The sequence below is a fragment of the Sphaerodactylus townsendi genome, linkage group LG09 (assembly GCF_021028975.2).
Source record: "Sphaerodactylus townsendi isolate TG3544 linkage group LG09, MPM_Stown_v2.3, whole genome shotgun sequence".
In the NCBI taxonomy this organism is placed as follows: domain Eukaryota; kingdom Metazoa; phylum Chordata; class Lepidosauria; order Squamata; family Sphaerodactylidae; genus Sphaerodactylus; species Sphaerodactylus townsendi.
Window position 1 is genome coordinate 45,686,486 of NC_059433.1, and position 17,162 is coordinate 45,703,647.

A 17,162-nucleotide genomic window follows, 5' to 3' on the forward strand; every position below is an offset into this window, starting at 1 on the left:
CGCTGTCCATGAGGCTGGTTGACATGCACAGTCCTGGCTTGGGTAAGGCAGAACTGGGGCAAGGAGGCTATCCCAGTCAGGCAGCAGAGGCAGGGTGGTGAGGCGCTCAGATCAAGGCCAGCTCCCTGGTTTTTAAAGGGCCATGTGCCAAAGAAGCAGAGGCAGTAGGGTTGGTTCGCCCCCACCCTGCGGATTTTCTTAGAAGAAAAAGGCAAACTCCAGCTTGCTTTTAGTAAAAGAGAGCTGCGGCGAATATGGGTGAGGAAGTGGGTAAGTGGTGGTTGGATGTAAGGGAGGGCAGAGTGAGGTGTGTGAGGATGAGCTGGATATGGATGAGAGTATGTGTGTTGTGTGGTAGTAGTGGGTGAGGCACACAGAGTGAAAGTTACCTGCGTGTGAGGGGGGAGCCCCACCTGACGTCTCACACGGCAAAGTATGTATGTGTTTCACTTCCACTCGTATTACCTAACAGTATTACCTATTTACTGTTTTCACTGCTCATCTCTGCCCATTCCAAAACATTCCAAGCCTTCATACCAAGCCCTCAGGCCACAGACAGACAGGCTGCACGAACATTCTAAAGGTGACAGTTAAACACAGCCAGCTTCATGACCTGGTGCGCCAGGTAAAACGTCTTTTTCCTGGCTCAGGTACGGACTTTCGGCGATTTGAAGGTCCGATTACCTGCCCGCAACAGGGAGGGACGTCATGTGAAAATTTAGGGGCAATCCATCTAGCCGTTTCGGCATTAGGGAGTCACCAACAAATGGATGGTTAGCTTTTTAGATAGATAGATAGATAGATAGATAGATAGATAGATAGATAGAGAGAGAGAGAGAGAGAGAGAGAGAGAGAGAGAGAGAGAGAGCATTATACCCATAACTATTTATAACATTACACAGCCAGATACAATGTTATCATCCTTATAATCTCATACAATATAATCAACTCATTCTTTCCACTCTAATTTAAATTCCGTACCAGACTTGAATAAACTATAACCTGAAATGTATTGATTGGTGCTTCAGCAACAAAAACTCTGCGTTATCTGCTGGTATAAGGGACACACACACTTCTAAGGGTCCAAAACCATACACCACCTTAAAGTTCTCATTGGGTATCAAATTAGATTTATTGGTCTGATATCCACTAAGCTTCTTAACAATTGTTATCAATCAAACAGAGTTCTACTGTGATGGTCCAGTATTATCATGGGAATCTTCATTTCATGTTCAAAAAAAAATCTAGCTGCTTTCTACTTAAGACATATTGACGTATTTTCCTGTACTGAAATAATTTCAACAGGGGACAAAAATGACATTGATATTGCAGGCTTGCTTTTTATGACATCGTTTTAAAGAGTTGTTTTCACCTTCCTTGGACTAGGTGGGAAAAACTGGCTCTTACTTGCAATTTTTGCGAATACTTTTTCGCATGCTGATCAGGTTACTGGAGGTGGATGTATATGATGAAGAAGCCATTAATACCAGTAAGTACTAAAACCTAGTTTTCATTTTAGTGAGTCTGTTTAGTGCAAAAACACTGTTGGGAAAGCAAGTGGAGTATATATATCTGTTGGAGTGTCCAGGGTGGGTGGAGAAACATTGTCTGTGAGTAACAAAGAAGGCAACCTAGAACACGGCCATACAGCCCGGAAACCACACAGCACCCAAGGTACAAATTGATCTATAGGTCTCTACAGTGGAAATTGTAGCAGTTACATGCAGATATTTTTTCATGAACATATACTAATTGACAAGGAATAGATGTCTGAACCCTTTTATTAAGACTATTATGTAGGAATAACAACATAGATGTAATAACATTTGGATACAAAAGTTGTATATTATCCTAGAGATGTAAGTTAAAACCAGTTCTCCTTGGTTCGTATGTTAAAACTAAATTTTCCTTGATAATTAACATATATAACTACCAATAGCAAGGGACATTTTTGGAGATACTCCATGGAAGCTGAGATGAGCGGTCCATACTGTGGGCTTTTGAAAATATTCCAAGTCTTGAGACATATGTCCTTGCGCACCAACTGTGGACCTCAGGCTGCCCACTACTGGCTGTTGCCTCCCTAAAAGTAGCTGTCCTGGTGTTGACTAGAGCTTTTCTTACCTTACTTCCCACCATGTAGAACAGGATCCTGGAAGAGCCAAGCACCATTGCTGGAAGTGTTTAGGAGGCACATCAAGCCCGTTTTACTAGCTAGGCCGCTAGGGCAGGTTGCAGACATGTTTTTTAGGGTGGAGATTAGTTATTTGGGCCTTAATTGTGTTTTATATTTGGGGTTGTAAGCCAACTTGAGCCATGGGGAGAAGCGGTGTATAAATATTTAAGTGACTGACTGAATGAGTGCAAAATATTGTTTGTTAGTGTACATCTGAAAAGGTTTTCTGTCCATGAATACAGCAGATTAGGAATGAATACAGCCATACAGTCCTAGTGGAATCTGGATTGTATACCAGTCTTCTTGTTGGCATTTTTTGTAAGAATAGATTTGCTAGATCCTTTCCAATACTGTCCATTTCTGTAATAATTGCTGAAATTATAAATGTGATGTTCATGAAGATATTTAGAAAAGCACTAATAAATACTGTGTTTATTCACAAATATTAATTTTTGAGATTATACTGAGGACAATGAAATTGCACAGTCCAGCACTGATCAGTGGCCTGATGTTGAAATCATCAGTAAAACTGCTTTTGACCTCAGCATACATGATCCAAAGTATGTGTTCATGAGCCATGTGTTTACGGAGCAGTTGCAAAGAGTTAAACAAGGTACGTGAAAACTGATTTTATTACTACTATTTTAAAATAATTAGTAGAATTTCACATCTGTCAGCTTCTTTACTTCTTTATCTTTGTCTGTAGAGCCAAACAAAGGAACCAAAGCTGATGAATCCAGAAAAAGGAATACAGTGTCTATGATGTTGACTAAGTATGCAGCTTACAACACATTTCATCACTGTGAACAATGCCATCAGTACATGGATATAAATCCTTCAGTCCAGGTACATCCTTCAGAAACATACATTATAATTTACAAAGGTTTTGTTCAAGGTATTTTTTTTTTCATTTCAGAGGGCAACCCATTTAGTAGTCATTGCTTTTCTCCTGTGATCTCCAGAATGTGTTGTTCTGTGGCAGAGACTAGGGATCAGAGACCCCTAATCAGAGATCCCTAACTGAGATCCCTAATCAGAGATCCCTAACTGTAATCACCAAATTTCAGCTCCAAGAGTTGGAGGAACAATGGCGGATTCCATACATCATGTAAAACGGACCTGTTCCGCCAGGCGTTTGGCCAGCCGGGATGATATCAACCGCAATAATAAGTAAACATCTGGCCTCCCGTGGGTTCATAAAAGGGGGAATAGAATAGAATAGTTGAAGCCATCTCTAGTTTAATATTTTATGTATTTTAATTAACTTATATTTATGATGTTTTAAATTTTTATGTTGTTGGAAACCGCCCTGAGCCTTCGGGGAGGGCGGTATACAAATATAATAAATAAATAAATAAATAAATAAATAAATAAATAAATAAATAAATAAATAAATAACTGGTTGCATTATAAAGGAACCTTTTTCTCATTCACATGTGTGCTCTTCACCCGTTCAAGCAGCGATTGGAGTCCATGGAAACAATTTGGGTTGCTTTCACACCTTTGCAGGGAGACGCTTTTCTTTAAAAAAAATATTTATGCATCACATGCACAACTTCACAGGCATACAGAAATAAATCCCTGCAGCCAGTGGTGGGATTCAGTCGGTTCGCACCACTTTGGCAGAACCGGTTGTTAAAATGGTGCTTGTAAACAACCAGTTGTTAAATGATTTGAATCCCACCCCCGGAACCATTTGTTAAATTATTAGAATTTTACCACTGCCCTCAGCCATGGCAATTGGCTCACAATCCAGTCGGCTACACCTGAGTAGCTGCATATGTAGCTCATACCTAGCTTAGTAGCTGCATATGTCTCTCTCCCACCCCAAAAAAGGGAAGGAAAAGGGACCTTCTGCAACCACCAGGCAATAATGAACTTGTTGCTGCAGATGGGTCATACTCATTGCGACAGGGAGAAAACTTGTTTAGGGGACTTGGTACCCTGTAGTGGGGTCAGAGAATCTGCCTACCACCTCCTGGGAGACCTGCACAGAATGGTAGGCAGATTCTCCCTGATGGTGGACAGCGTGGAACTTAAAGTGAACATGTGGAAGGGAGGGAAATAAACCATCTCCTGGCTGCTGTGTTCCCACAGGAGCACCTCCAACCCAGGATTGTCGCAAAAGGATCACTGGTTTAGCAGTCTTCAAAAATCCCAGGTTAAGGGGAATAAAATGGGCCGAACTCATTTTGGGAACGGAACCTGTGTAAAGTCCCCCCTCCCTCCCCAAAAAACCAGTTTGTATCACATCTTATACCTGTTATATTTGGCCTGTGCGGAATTCACCAATGATTATTAAACTGGCTTAGAATTTATCATGTTCATTTGTCATACTCTGGATCTATAATTTAGCTACAAAAAGCAGTCATGGCTTACTCAGACCCCATTAGACGAAAAACACAAGCACAGTACTTGATCTTGTCTTTTTTTCCCATTGGAGCCTAAACCCGTATTGGGGAGATTTTTGATTGGAGAAGCAATTAGGGGGAAGGGTTAACTACTTCTTCCCTAACACTGTGACCCTAATCTAAATCTCTGTGACCCTTGGCTGCTTTTCTCAGCCAAATAACATGTTATGGAATTCAGTCATGGTTCCCCAATGACTTTTGTAGTTTGGCCTTCAGAAGCATTCCTTACCCTTGTTCACTTCATTCAGTCCCAAGTCAAAAAAAATCTGGATAAAATCCTGGCCAATTCAGGTCTAAACATTGTGATGGATAAAGGTTTATTCCTTGTTGCAGTCATAGCTTTCATGCAAGGTTGGACTTCTAGCTCTAGCTGCAAAGAAATCTTGGCCACACAAGTGTCAGCACAAGACACTTAAAGAACTAATCTTTATTAGCAACCTGACAGATTTTTATGGGAATATCTCTTTCTCTAATGGCATGAGTTTTAAAACTCCTAAAAACTGTATATTTATCTATACAGCACTTTAATCTAGTTTTATAGTATTTTACTATTTTCTGTCAATTATCTGTAATGGCTTTTGCCCTCATGCTGGTAAAACTGAACCTGATCCCTTTGCCATGACAATTTTCAGAATTGCCAGATATTTTCCCCAATTCATAGAGCTTGGCATTCTGAAAAGCTATATATTTGGTATGCTACTTTATTTTTAGCAATGTAAACAGCATAACCCTTGCTATGAACTATGGGCCTAGTATAAGAAGCAGGAAAAATAAATTCATCACACTAAAGAGTTTTCAATGAACAGATTGATGGAACCTGGACCAATTTAGATATGGCTTCAACTACTGATTGCTCTTTGCAATAGATAATCCAGAGGTGTTGCTGACATATTTAACCGTCACAAACCGAAATATGGCTCCCCGGTCGGTTACTGTTTCTTTCTCTCCCTTGCATGCAGATGTCTGACTCCACACTACATGCATTTACATTCTCGTCGTCAATGTTAGGAGAAGAGATTCAGCTTCATTTTATAATCCCCAAATCCAAAGAGAACTATTTTGTCTTCAGCAAGCAGGGCAAGCATCTGGAAAGCATGCGTCTTCCTCTTGTATCTGATAAGGTGGGTTAAATCTGTTCAGCCTGCATAAAGCAGATACTGGCTGCTTCCACACAAGGTGATTTTTGATAGTAGTCTGGTTGCGATTCTGTTGCAGTTCTGTGTGAAATTGCTTCTGCAGTAGAGATTCCTTTTAATTAAGAGGTTAGTTTTTGGTACTATTTTAACCTGTCGTTTATTTGTCTGCGGTCTGTTTTTATGTTTTTATGCTGGGCCTTTTAATTCCAGATTTCAATTAGTATCTTCCAATGTTTAGTTTGCATTATTTGTAGTTTGTAACCACCTTAAGAGGGTTCCTGGAGGTGGCATAAATAAGACAGCCAAGGGCAATCCATTTTCTCTTTATTTTTAGCACTGATTTCCCTTTCACGCATGATATGCATTGAAAGCCTCCCCCACTGTGTTGCCTTGTGACCCTTAGGATTTTCTACCCACCTTATTTTATTTTATTTTTATTTGAGAAGCATGACTAACACATTGCTGCAGAGAAGTAACATGATAATTGGAAAATAAAATTCTCCGCATACTTGCAGACACTTCTAACTATTCCTTCCCGCCTCCCTAAAAAAGAATCATCCACATCTGGTTGAGCTGTGGATGATTCCCTTCTGTTTTTAAAAAGCAAGTACAAGTAACACTGGGTAGGAATAATGCAGTACCTTTATTAACCCTGAAAGAGCTCCTCAAATTTGCAGCATCTGCCTTCTGTGAATAACTCACTAGCACTTCACCCAAGTCCTGCAACTAATTTGTTTCTCCCTCACATATAAGGCGGATTCTGCATGGCCCAAAATCACCGTTGTCGGGCCAGTAAAAACACAGTTTGGAGGAGGAACTTCCCATGGCTGCCGCCGCCAAATTGAGGCAGCGCCACTCTTTTCCCCTCCAAACAGTGTTTCCTTGACTCGCTAAATGAGCAAGTCTATAGAAAAACAGCAGCATCCACCTGGTGCCAAGCAAACAGCACCGGGTGGATGCGGCTATTTTCCAGTGCACCGCTTTTGTTTTAAAAATATCTCCTCATCCCTGTATAGCTCTGTCAGGACGAAGGGACACGCCTCCTGCCCTCCATTGCCAGGGCCACGGGGGCGTGTCCCTCATCCTGATGGAGCTATGCAGGGACGAGGAGGTAAGCTTTAAAACAAAAGCAGGGCGCCTTGTCCAGAGATGCTGCTGCAGGCTGCAGTAGTCCGGGGCCACCCGCACACACATGTGTGAACGGCCCCAGGCCAGCACCGATGTCATGTACACCAGCGTCCCGCTGCTCCCAGAGTCCGTGCAGAATCCACCTAACAAACTGCTTGTGCTGATAGCATCTAGCCTAGGAAATAATGTTTATTAAATGTTTGAAATAAAGCAGATTTGTGTGGGTGGGTGGGTAGAAAGAACATGTTATTAATGGTCTTTGCACAAGTAGAAGATACTAGCATGTTGAAACAACTAACAAATCAGATGGCTGAAACATGGGAAATCCTTGATGTAGAACCAGACTCTGTTGTATGATCTTTCATTACATGTTTACCTTGAGGAGGAGTGCTAAGATAGCTAAAATCTGTAAAGAGTAAGAAATCCCAAATCTTCTTTTAGGGGGTAGGGTAATAGTGTGCAACCTATTAAATCCCAGTTCAGTTTCTTTCTGCAGTCATCCTTTGTTACTTTGAAAGTCATACTCTTCAACAAAAGAATATCAGAGTTTCCAGTGGTGCTGTACCATCAGGTAGCATCTAAGATGGAGGTGTTGTCATCTATGCACACAGCACACCTTTGTTTTGGGGAAGGAGTTTCAACTACCACCACACTTCATTTTTAAAGTTGTGATATTTTTGTGAAAGTGTAGGTGCTTCTGAGTTTGCAGAAAAATTTCTCCCCTCTGAACCTGGTTTGCTTTTTGCGATTGGGGTGGGGACTCAAAATTAGGTGTAGTGATTCTTTTGCATATATTGACTGTCTTATTTGTCCTATAGAGAAAACAAAACAATATCAATATATCAGTATCATATATCACATCAGTATCATATATGCACAATATCATATATCAGATCTGCTTTTTACAACCATGGTTCTGTGAGTTCCATGAGAAATATGTATAATGCTGTAATTGGCAACACAACTGAGGTGAGAACTCCAGGGTACAGGGACAAAAGAAAACTTTGCCCAATGTCAGTAGCCTGTCTGATAGGAGTCATATATTTTTCCTATGGAAGTCAGGTGGAGCAATTGATTTTTTATGGGAAAGAGAGAGGCAAGTTCAAATATCTGTACAATAGAGGGGGAAAGAGCATTGCTTCCCCATGACAGGATATCTGTCTTACTGGTATGCAGGTATTCCTTTAGGAGACATGTAAGTATCCAATAGACAACCAAGAGAGTAATCTTCGTTTTCTTCTTCCAATAGAATGCAAATGCAGTAAAAAGTCCTATTTTCACTCCTTCAAGTGGACGTCATGAACATGGCCTCTTGAATCTGTATCATGCTATGGAAGGTGTCAACCATCTCCATCTCCTAGTGGTGAAGGAATATGAAATGCCCCTTTATCGCAAGTATTGGCCCAACCATATCATGCTGGTTTTGCCAGGCATGTTCAACAATGCTGGAGTTGGTAAGTGCGGCAGTATAAGAAGCAAGAATGCAGACTTTTGTCCAGTTTCTGCAGGGGAGGGAAGAGAGTGAGATGGACAGAGAAATAGATCAAGATCTCTGCATTTTTTATCCTGTCATTTCTCCAAGGACTCTGGGAGGGGTGTTATGTAGTTCTCTGCCCCCTTACATTTTATTCCTCAATTTAACCCTGTAAATCAGAGAGACTTGAGGGAATAATGGACTTACTGTCAGGAAAGTGTCTTTTGTATGGAAGCCTGAGGTCAACTAGTACATGTCATGGCTGACCAGGGATTTGAATCAATATCTTCCCAGCATAACTCTTATTATTTTTGGCAGCTAATCACTCCATCTGTTACCTTTTCTCTGTTAAGTTTTCCTTCCAAATACCTTAATACAGTATTTATTCCAATGCAAAACTAGGTTCTTTTCCAGGTATGTCTTCCCCCACCCCCTCCAGAAAAGAAAAAAAAGACAGGGATGTATATATATTTGCAAACAAGTTGCAGTTATGTCTAGTAAAAAATTATGGTGGGTTCTCTTATATTCAGGGTTGCTTAGCTTTCAACTAAGTACTGTACTAGTCAATTTATTTTACAATTTTCCTTGTATATACTGTATATTGCATGGAGATTCAATATTCAACAGAGTTTTTAAATCTGACATTTGATAGTTGATTATTATGACCTCTGTCAGCAAATCAGTGATTACAGCACATTATAAAACAGGGCTGCAACTTTAAATAGGTAGATCAATCAACTAAAGATTGGTGGGGGATTAATTTTAATAACTGCAGCTGAGTGTCAAGGACATACTTGTTTGAGATAATTGCTTCTGGCCTCCTATTAGTTTCAACAGGGAATGAAAAAAGAAAATGTGTTCCTTCTAATTGTGTGTTGTAACTTTACTCAAATTAAATTTAATAACTTTACATTGTAAATTTGATTATTTATCTAATTAAGTTATTGTGCTATCATCTGTGCATATTCCAGGAATTTGGAAAAAGGAAATAAATCATTTAATTCTTCTAAAATTCCCCTAGGTCCCCCAGTTTCTGTAATGACTAAATATTTGATAAATCAAATGTTATTTTAAAACTCCAGTTTGAATTTTACTGGAGCAGCTTCAAGCTGAATGCTCTGTGTATTCTTTGGGCTTACCTTTTGCCTCTTTGCACTGTGTTGGTTCCTGATTATAATTAAAAACCCTTTATAACAAACCTTTGGCACCTTTGCAGTAGGACAGAATCATAGAGTTGGAAGAGACCACAATGGCTATCAAGTCCAACCCCCTGCAATGCAGGAACATACATTCAAAGCACTCAAACATATCCTACTGTCAGTTACTTATAACAGTCAGTTTTCTGCATTATGCTTAGTAAAATCCAATTGTTTTGTGCTAAATAAAGAGGATTAGGGTCCTATAGTTTCCTCTCTTTCAAATAATTTCTGTTACATGTTTTAGGTGCTGCAAGATTCCTTATTAAGGAGCTTTCTTACCATAATTTGGAATTGGAGAGAAATCGACTAGAAGAGCTAGGAGTCAAGCGTCAGTGTGTCTGGCCATTCATTGTTGTTATGGACGACTCTTGTGTTTTATGGAACAGTCATAGTGTACAAGAACAATCCAGGTAATCAGTATCTTCTAATTAGAGAAGTGCATAGATTGGGGCCTCCAGCAGAATTTTGGATCAATGCAAGCTTTGGAAAATTGATTGGGTGCACTGGTGTGCAGTTTTGTTACATTTCTGCTGTTTGATAATAAAGAGAGGCTTTAAAAGACAAAAGGAAAACAATATCTAGTATAAATGTCAATGCTGTTTAGCAATAGTTGAGAACTGCCATTTGAAAACTATTGAGTTGACCATGTATAACTTAACATGATGTGTTATATTAGTGTTAACACGTGTTAGAGCTTTAATATCCCCATACCTTTTGGTACTTGTGAATGCAAGGATGATCTAGCACAGTATGTTTTTCTTTTCCTTTTCAAAGTCAGTCCATGGATCAAGGAACAACCAGTAAAAATGTGTCTCTGAAGAGTGTCCTGCAGCACATTGAAGCCACACCAAAAATTGTCCACTATGCAATTCTAGGCATTCAGAAGTGGAACAGCAAATTGAATTCCAGGCCACCAAAAGCTTCTTTCTCCAGATGCCACATCCATGACTTCATTTTGCTCAATGTAGATCTGACTCAAAATGTGCAATATGATCTAAACAGGTAAGCCAGTGCAAGTCTTTTGCTGCTAGTTGCACCAATGGCTAGATTTTAGAGATACAAACTGATTTATTTAAAAAATTAAAATGAGGTTTACATGCAAATCTATAAGAGAGACACTATCAAGAGAATAATCCATATTGTTCTTGATAACACAGTTATGCCACATACAATTTGGCTGTTTTGAAATATCAGCTGAAAACCATGTTTTTTAAAGAAAAGAAAAATACTGCAACTAAGAGAGACTGATATTTGAGTATAACTCTGGTTGAAGGAAGGCTTAGCTGTGAAAACTTTTCCTAGCGAAACCCTCAATGAAATTAAAGGAGTTCTGTAGCAGCATATATTGTGAGTACTATTTCGTTACTGTATTGAGGTCAGTTTGCACATGTGATTGACAGTTGCTTTAGGGAATCAGTTGGTAAGTTGCGATTTTGAAGGGAGATGGAAATGGTAGGTCCAAAGAGCAAGCTTATACTTTCCAAGATGTTTAGTTTGATTTATAAAGTCCTTTATTGTCTAGGGTCAAATTACTTAGAAGAGCATCTCTCCCTAGAGGAGCTTTTCTCCAGCTTAGATCGTCTCAGTCTGCTCTGCTGATGATATCCCCAGTTGGCTAGTTCCAAAAGTGGTAGTTAGAGCTCATGCTTTTTTCTCTTTTGGGGCTTTGTTTCTTCCAGATAAGGTATGAGCATCTACAGATTAATTTACACTGGATTGTTTTTTGTATTTGATTCTATTTTAATGTCCTTTGCGACTGATAGTAAGCCACCCTGAGTACAAGAAGATTAGGGTATTCATTTACAATTTTTTAAAATGCATCCATTTAGAATCCACTTACAAACCATACTCAAATCTGGCAGTTAGAGAGAGAGTCAAGACCCAAATTGGCAGAGCTGTCTTAATGTCAAGACCCCCTTGACCAGACAATGAAGACACTTGTAGGATCACAAAGGTTTCTTTATTGCAGGTATAAGTTAGGTCAGGAACAATTGCAAGACAGCAGTTTTTCCCCTTCCCCCTCCCATCCAGACAGCGAGCAAGAAAGCAGTTTTGAGAATGTGGCCTTCAAGAGGCCAGCGCAAGAGAATAACTGATAACGCACCTGGTTGTTGGCAGGCTGCAAGCTAGCAAGCACAAGAATTCACACAGAGCAGAAACCCACAGAAATCAGGCCTGACAGAGTCCTTCCTTCCTCCCATAGCCCACCTTGCCCACTTCAAACCCTGGTATTACATTGCTTAATGCTTCATTCAGAGGCTTTTGCCACATCACTAATCAGGTGAGCAATCAATATGTGTGAACAAACTATATGTGTAAATATTCACAAAGAATAGATGACAGATGGAAGTTTTTGTTTCCTTATTTTAGAGTTGTAGGGTTTTTGGTTGTGATTACTCATAACATTTAGTAAGAGAAGTCAAAGGGCATACTGCTAGTTACAGATTTTTGCCTTCAGCAAACACTTGATCAGTTAAATGTTCAATTGCTTAGGTATTTCTGTGAAGATGTAGATTTTAATCTGAGGACGAACAGCAGTGGACTGCTTATCTGTTGCTTTAACAACTTCAGTCTCATGAAGAAACACATCCAAGTTGGAGGGCAAAAGGATTTTGCTGTTAAGCCTAAAATAATGGTGAGTATTGCATTAATAAAGTTGTCTTGTGGCCTTAATGAAGGTTGACTATTGCACCATCCTTATGACTGTTGCACCATTCTTATGGTGAAGAGAAAGGAGGATTTCAATGCGTACATCTCTCTAGGGCATACTGATTGCAACAACGATCTAAAAATGTGCATTAGAGAATTGAGAACAATTTCAATGTGTTATGTCCTATGAACTGCTGTAACTTAAATCTAATGTTTCATATTTTAAGCTTTACTATGGATACAAAGAAATTTTGGATTGTTCAAGAACTGTCAGGATTTGAAAAAAAAAGTCCTGGTGTGCATGTTAATTCTATTTGACTATTAGAGATTTGCATATGCGCACATGCCAGCACACACACACAAATGTACACATATATCCACCCACACTCACAGAACATAGTATTGCATGTATTTTAAAATGTGGAATGATTTGGGGAGTTAACTGTTGTAAGTTTTCTGGCCCCTGTGATTGTGGTCTGGTGGTTTTAGCTCCTAATGTTTCCACCACACAGCCTGGAAAACCCACAACAGTCCATTTATTCTAGATATTAAAGCCTTCAACATAGATCTGAATAGTCCTGCTTTCATTCTGGCAATTTGTTACCACCTCCCAAACTCTGATTCTGAAGTGGGTGTGTGTTCTTTTCATGTGTAGTTAATGATGTGTAGTTACATGAGGATTATGTCTTTGGGGATAAATAATTCATTATATTCCTTAAACTGATGGCATCCTACTTATTCCCTTTTGATGTCATGTGCCAGTGCACAAATTAGTTTGAGAATTATGTTCACAAAGTTTATTTGAGGAAATGTTTTTGCTTTTGTTTTTAATCAATGGTAACATTAGGCTTTATAGAGCTGGGCTAGGCTTCGTTTATTATAAAGCTTTATTATAAAGCTAGGCTAGGCTTTATTTATTAGTGGGTCCTTGCTCTATTATTTATTTATTTATTATTTACAAACAGCTTAATTTGCTAGGAACTTAACAATGATTTGAAGATTATATAGAATGATTTGAAGATTATATAGAATGATTTGAAGATTATATGATCTAGTAATGGTTGGAGTATATTAGGGAGGAATAAGAGATTCATTATCTTCTAAGATCCAGATGATGTGTGAGGCCTGTTTTCCCTTCCCAATACAAATAATTATCTCAGTCTCCAGACTATTATCCAAAGCTATATTTCTGTGCTTGTTAACTTCTCTTTAACACACAACAGTGCCTGGCATTTATGTAGTCTTTGAGCAGCAAGGAGGCAGAAAAGGCTAAGAACCTTTCCCAATATTGGTTTTGGCCACCACTCACTTGCCCGGGTTCACAATAGTACCAGGCCCTTGCCCAACTAGTTTGTTCTATTTGGCTGGTACTTTTGCTACAGATCCCTAATGCATAGCTTTTCTAACCACCTGCGTTTGAGATGTTCCTCAAAAGCAGGTGGTTAGGAAAGCTGCGTATAAGGAAGAGAGGCCCATCTGTTTTGCTTGAAGCAAAGGAAGACCTCAAAAGACTTAAGTTCTGTTTTTCTGAAATGTTATGGGTTTTTCTTACTGTTGTCATTGTGTGTAAACATTTGTATCATTTTGTAGTGATTTAAATGTTACTTCTTCCACTGTGTTTTTGCCCATTGTTTTCTCTGTAGGTGTCAGAGAGCTTGACTCCAGTAATTCCTCTTCAATATGTTTGTGCTCCAGACAGTGAGCACACACTCTTGGCAGTTCCTGCTCAGTTCCTCTTAGAGAAGTTCCTTCAACATGCCACATATAAGCTTTTCCCAAAAGCCATTCATAACTTTAAGAACCCCGTCCTCGCTGTTGACTGCTACCTGAACATTGGGCCAGAGGTACATATCTAGAACTCTTGCAAATAATCAGGTCTTTTTTAAAAAAAAAAAAACCCTGCTTCTTCCCCAATGTAAGACTGAACACACTCAAACAAAGTCGACTTTGTGAGAAAGAAAGAACTTTATTGAATTGTATCGCCCTAGCCACAGGGTGCTGGAACTGAGGGTTCTTGCCCTCAGTTCCAGTATATGTAGGTTGTGCAGTGGGCGGTCCTGAGTGGTGGCGGGAACGAGGGTTGTTGGGGAAAACGAAACTGAAACTTATTGGGAGTTACAAGAAGTGAAACCTGGTCCTAACACCCAACCCCTATTGTGAATATGCCAAGATTGTGAATATTGATCTTACACAAACCCTTAGCTTCCACTTGTAGTGAATAATTCTTTTTCTTATCCTTGAAAACCTTGATTCATGAGTTCTTTTTCCCACCTCTCATAACATTCATTCAACTTTTTAATGCTTTCTTTGTGTTTACTGTATAAGTAATTATCCGCGACAATATTCTTTAACATGTTCCTTCATTCTTATAGTGTCCACTCAGATTTGTTTTTCCTCCATCTTTATATATTTCTTGGCTAGGTACTAATTGCTGGTAGCTTTCCTTAAATATTTATTTTTAACTTGACTTTAATTTTGTTTTTTTCTTCCATCATTTTTTTGTGAACATGCGGGGAGTCCATGAGATTTGGAGGGGGAAGGAATCCCATCTCACTCCCCCCCTCCTGCCCCAGTATCATGGTTTCAGACTCCTCTACCATCCTTAATCTCAGCCCACGGGTGCTGTGGTGGATCACATCAGGACAGGCTCTACCATGGTTGGGCACAGAGCTATTCCTGGTTCCATCATGGTCGGACTTTACAGTAGATCCTTCCAGTTCAAACAATAAGAGACAACATTTTTTTAAATGAGGGGACTTTAAATCCCACCATTTAAATGTATTTGTTTAACTTTTCAGATTTTTCTGAAAACCTGGGGAGTACCCCAAGTTATAGAAAAATCTTTTTAGTGTGGCTCTGGTTCCAATCGGTGGATTTAAGTATTCACATATAGGTCTCACATGTTGCGATTAGATATGTAGATGTTTTATTGTTACCTCCCTGGATGCTTATACATTTTCTTCCTTTTGATTTCTCTAAATATACTGCATAGCCTTCTGTGTTATTGTATTACTAGCACTTGTTGAATGTATATATTTTAATTAATTTTTCCCTCACATCTTTTCACATCCATATTATTATTTAAGTTCCTACAATTATTTAATTCAGTAGTATTAATTACTACTTCCACAGCTTGGACACTTAGTGTATAGGGCAAATGTATTTATGTTAGGAAAATTAGTGATTTTTTTTTCATTATTAGGCATTATGAACAGTATTTTTCAGTTGTGTGTCTTAAAGGTCCATGTGATGAAGTTACAATACTAAGCTTTTAAAGACAAAAAACCTACAATGTGAATAAGGTTCTTTTCCCTTATTGTTTATTTAGGTCGCTCTCTGCTACATCAGTTCACGACCACATTCTGTTAACGTCAACTGTGAAGGGGTATTTTTTAGTGGACTTCTCCTATACCTTTGTGACTCCTTTGTAGGTGCAGACTTTCTTAAGAAGTTCAAATTCCTGAAAGGTAATATGATTTTTGTATATTCAATCTTTTGTGCTTCCATTTGATGTCTTTTTATTAGGGTTGACTAGGCTAATATGGGTAGCAAATATAGAAACTACAAATAGTCACAACATCCACAAAGAAACAGCAATGATAATGGAAACTGCTACCTTCTTCCTTAATGCTTTAGTGCAGGGGTGGCCAACCTATGGTGCTCCAGATGTTCATGGATTACAATTCCAATCAGCCCCTGTCAGCATGTCACCTCCCCTCTCCTCCCTTGCATACCACCCCTCCCCCTCCCTCCCCACCTCCACTAGGGTGGTGGGCCATGTCCAAATGCCGGGCCCCCTCCCATCTCCTCCCTTGCATGCCACCCCTCACTCACTCCCCTCACTCCCCTCCCCGTCCCTCTGCTAGGTTAAGTGAGCCATGTCCAGATGCCAGGGCCCCTCCCCCTCCCTCCCCTCCCTTGTATGTCACCCCTGGGCTGGAGGGCCCCCATAGGATATCAATAGGATATCATCAGGTTAAAATAAGAGTGAACGTTGTGCGTTTAAAAATAGTTAAATAGTGCTGTGGTGTTTCGGTGGGAGTCAGGGCTGGGAAATACATCCCCTGTCTTGATCTGCTGTGGCCGCACCACTGGACAGTGTCTGAGTTGTCATGGTGCTGCGGTGTGCTTAGTTCATGTCTTCTTCATTAAGTTTTGTTGTAGACCAAGAGTGGCCTTTTTTAAGAGGTAAAGGTGTTGCTGTTGGTGTGGAAGAAAGGGACAGCATGCCTCTGCTGTTCTCCTGGACGGAAAAATGCTGCTTTTCCACCTCCATTTGAAACAGTGGGAGGTGTGGGTTGGGGTGGGGCTTGCTGTTATGCCCAGCTGGCTCTTTGCTGGAGATTTTATTTTGGGGAGTTCTGATTAGGGTCTTGCTCTGTGCCAGGGGCACCAAATTTCCTGCATGGCCGCTGGCGAGTCTCCTGAAAGGAGCCAGCCAACTTCAGTGGAATTTGTTTGGGAGAGGCAAATGCTATGGACATCCAACTGAAGGATAATCTGGTGCCTACAAAATGAGTCCCAACCATCCAAACTTCAGCAAAGTTATTCTTTTAGTAGAGTGCTAAGATGATTTTCAATTCAAGATTCAGATTGAATTTGGCATTTTTGTTATAAATACAAGATGGGATACAAGTGAAAAATGTTGTGTTGGATCTTGCAAATTAATTCTGCTAGAAGAGATACTTCCTTCTGGTGAAAGAAAAAGTGTATCTTCTTTGACAGAACATGTTCAGTAGATCCAGTGCAGGACCTTATATATGTAGCTAGATTTTTTCCTTGACACATCCAAAACTTTCTCATTCTAGGTACAGTATTATTTCCCTTTAGTATTGGGCATTAAATTACGCCTCCAGGTAGAAAACCTATTCACCATTATTTTGTTTTATGGTCTGACTCTGTTTTTGAATTCTGGGTTTTGAGAACTTTTATGATGATTTATTTTGTAAACTGCCTTGACAGTTCTCCAGAAAGGCAGCACAGAAATTT

General features: G+C 39.6%; 1 protein-coding gene across 1 annotated transcript in view; it reads left to right on the top strand.

Moving 5' to 3' along the window:
* GREB1L (GREB1 like retinoic acid receptor coactivator) overlaps positions 1-17,162 on the top strand; it is a 175,624-nt gene that overhangs the window by 154,975 nt on the left and 3,487 nt on the right. Inside the window, exons 18-27 of the mRNA XM_048508536.1 lie at positions 1,387-1,489; positions 2,634-2,789; positions 2,883-3,022; positions 5,547-5,708; positions 8,101-8,305; positions 9,769-9,934; positions 10,299-10,526; positions 12,018-12,159; positions 13,817-14,017; positions 15,502-15,640. Of these exons, the coding sequence (XP_048364493.1) occupies positions 1,387-1,489; positions 2,634-2,789; positions 2,883-3,022; positions 5,547-5,708; positions 8,101-8,305; positions 9,769-9,934; positions 10,299-10,526; positions 12,018-12,159; positions 13,817-14,017; positions 15,502-15,640 (1,642 nt within the window). The remainder of the gene's footprint in view (positions 1-1,386; positions 1,490-2,633; positions 2,790-2,882; positions 3,023-5,546; positions 5,709-8,100; positions 8,306-9,768; positions 9,935-10,298; positions 10,527-12,017; positions 12,160-13,816; positions 14,018-15,501; positions 15,641-17,162) is intronic.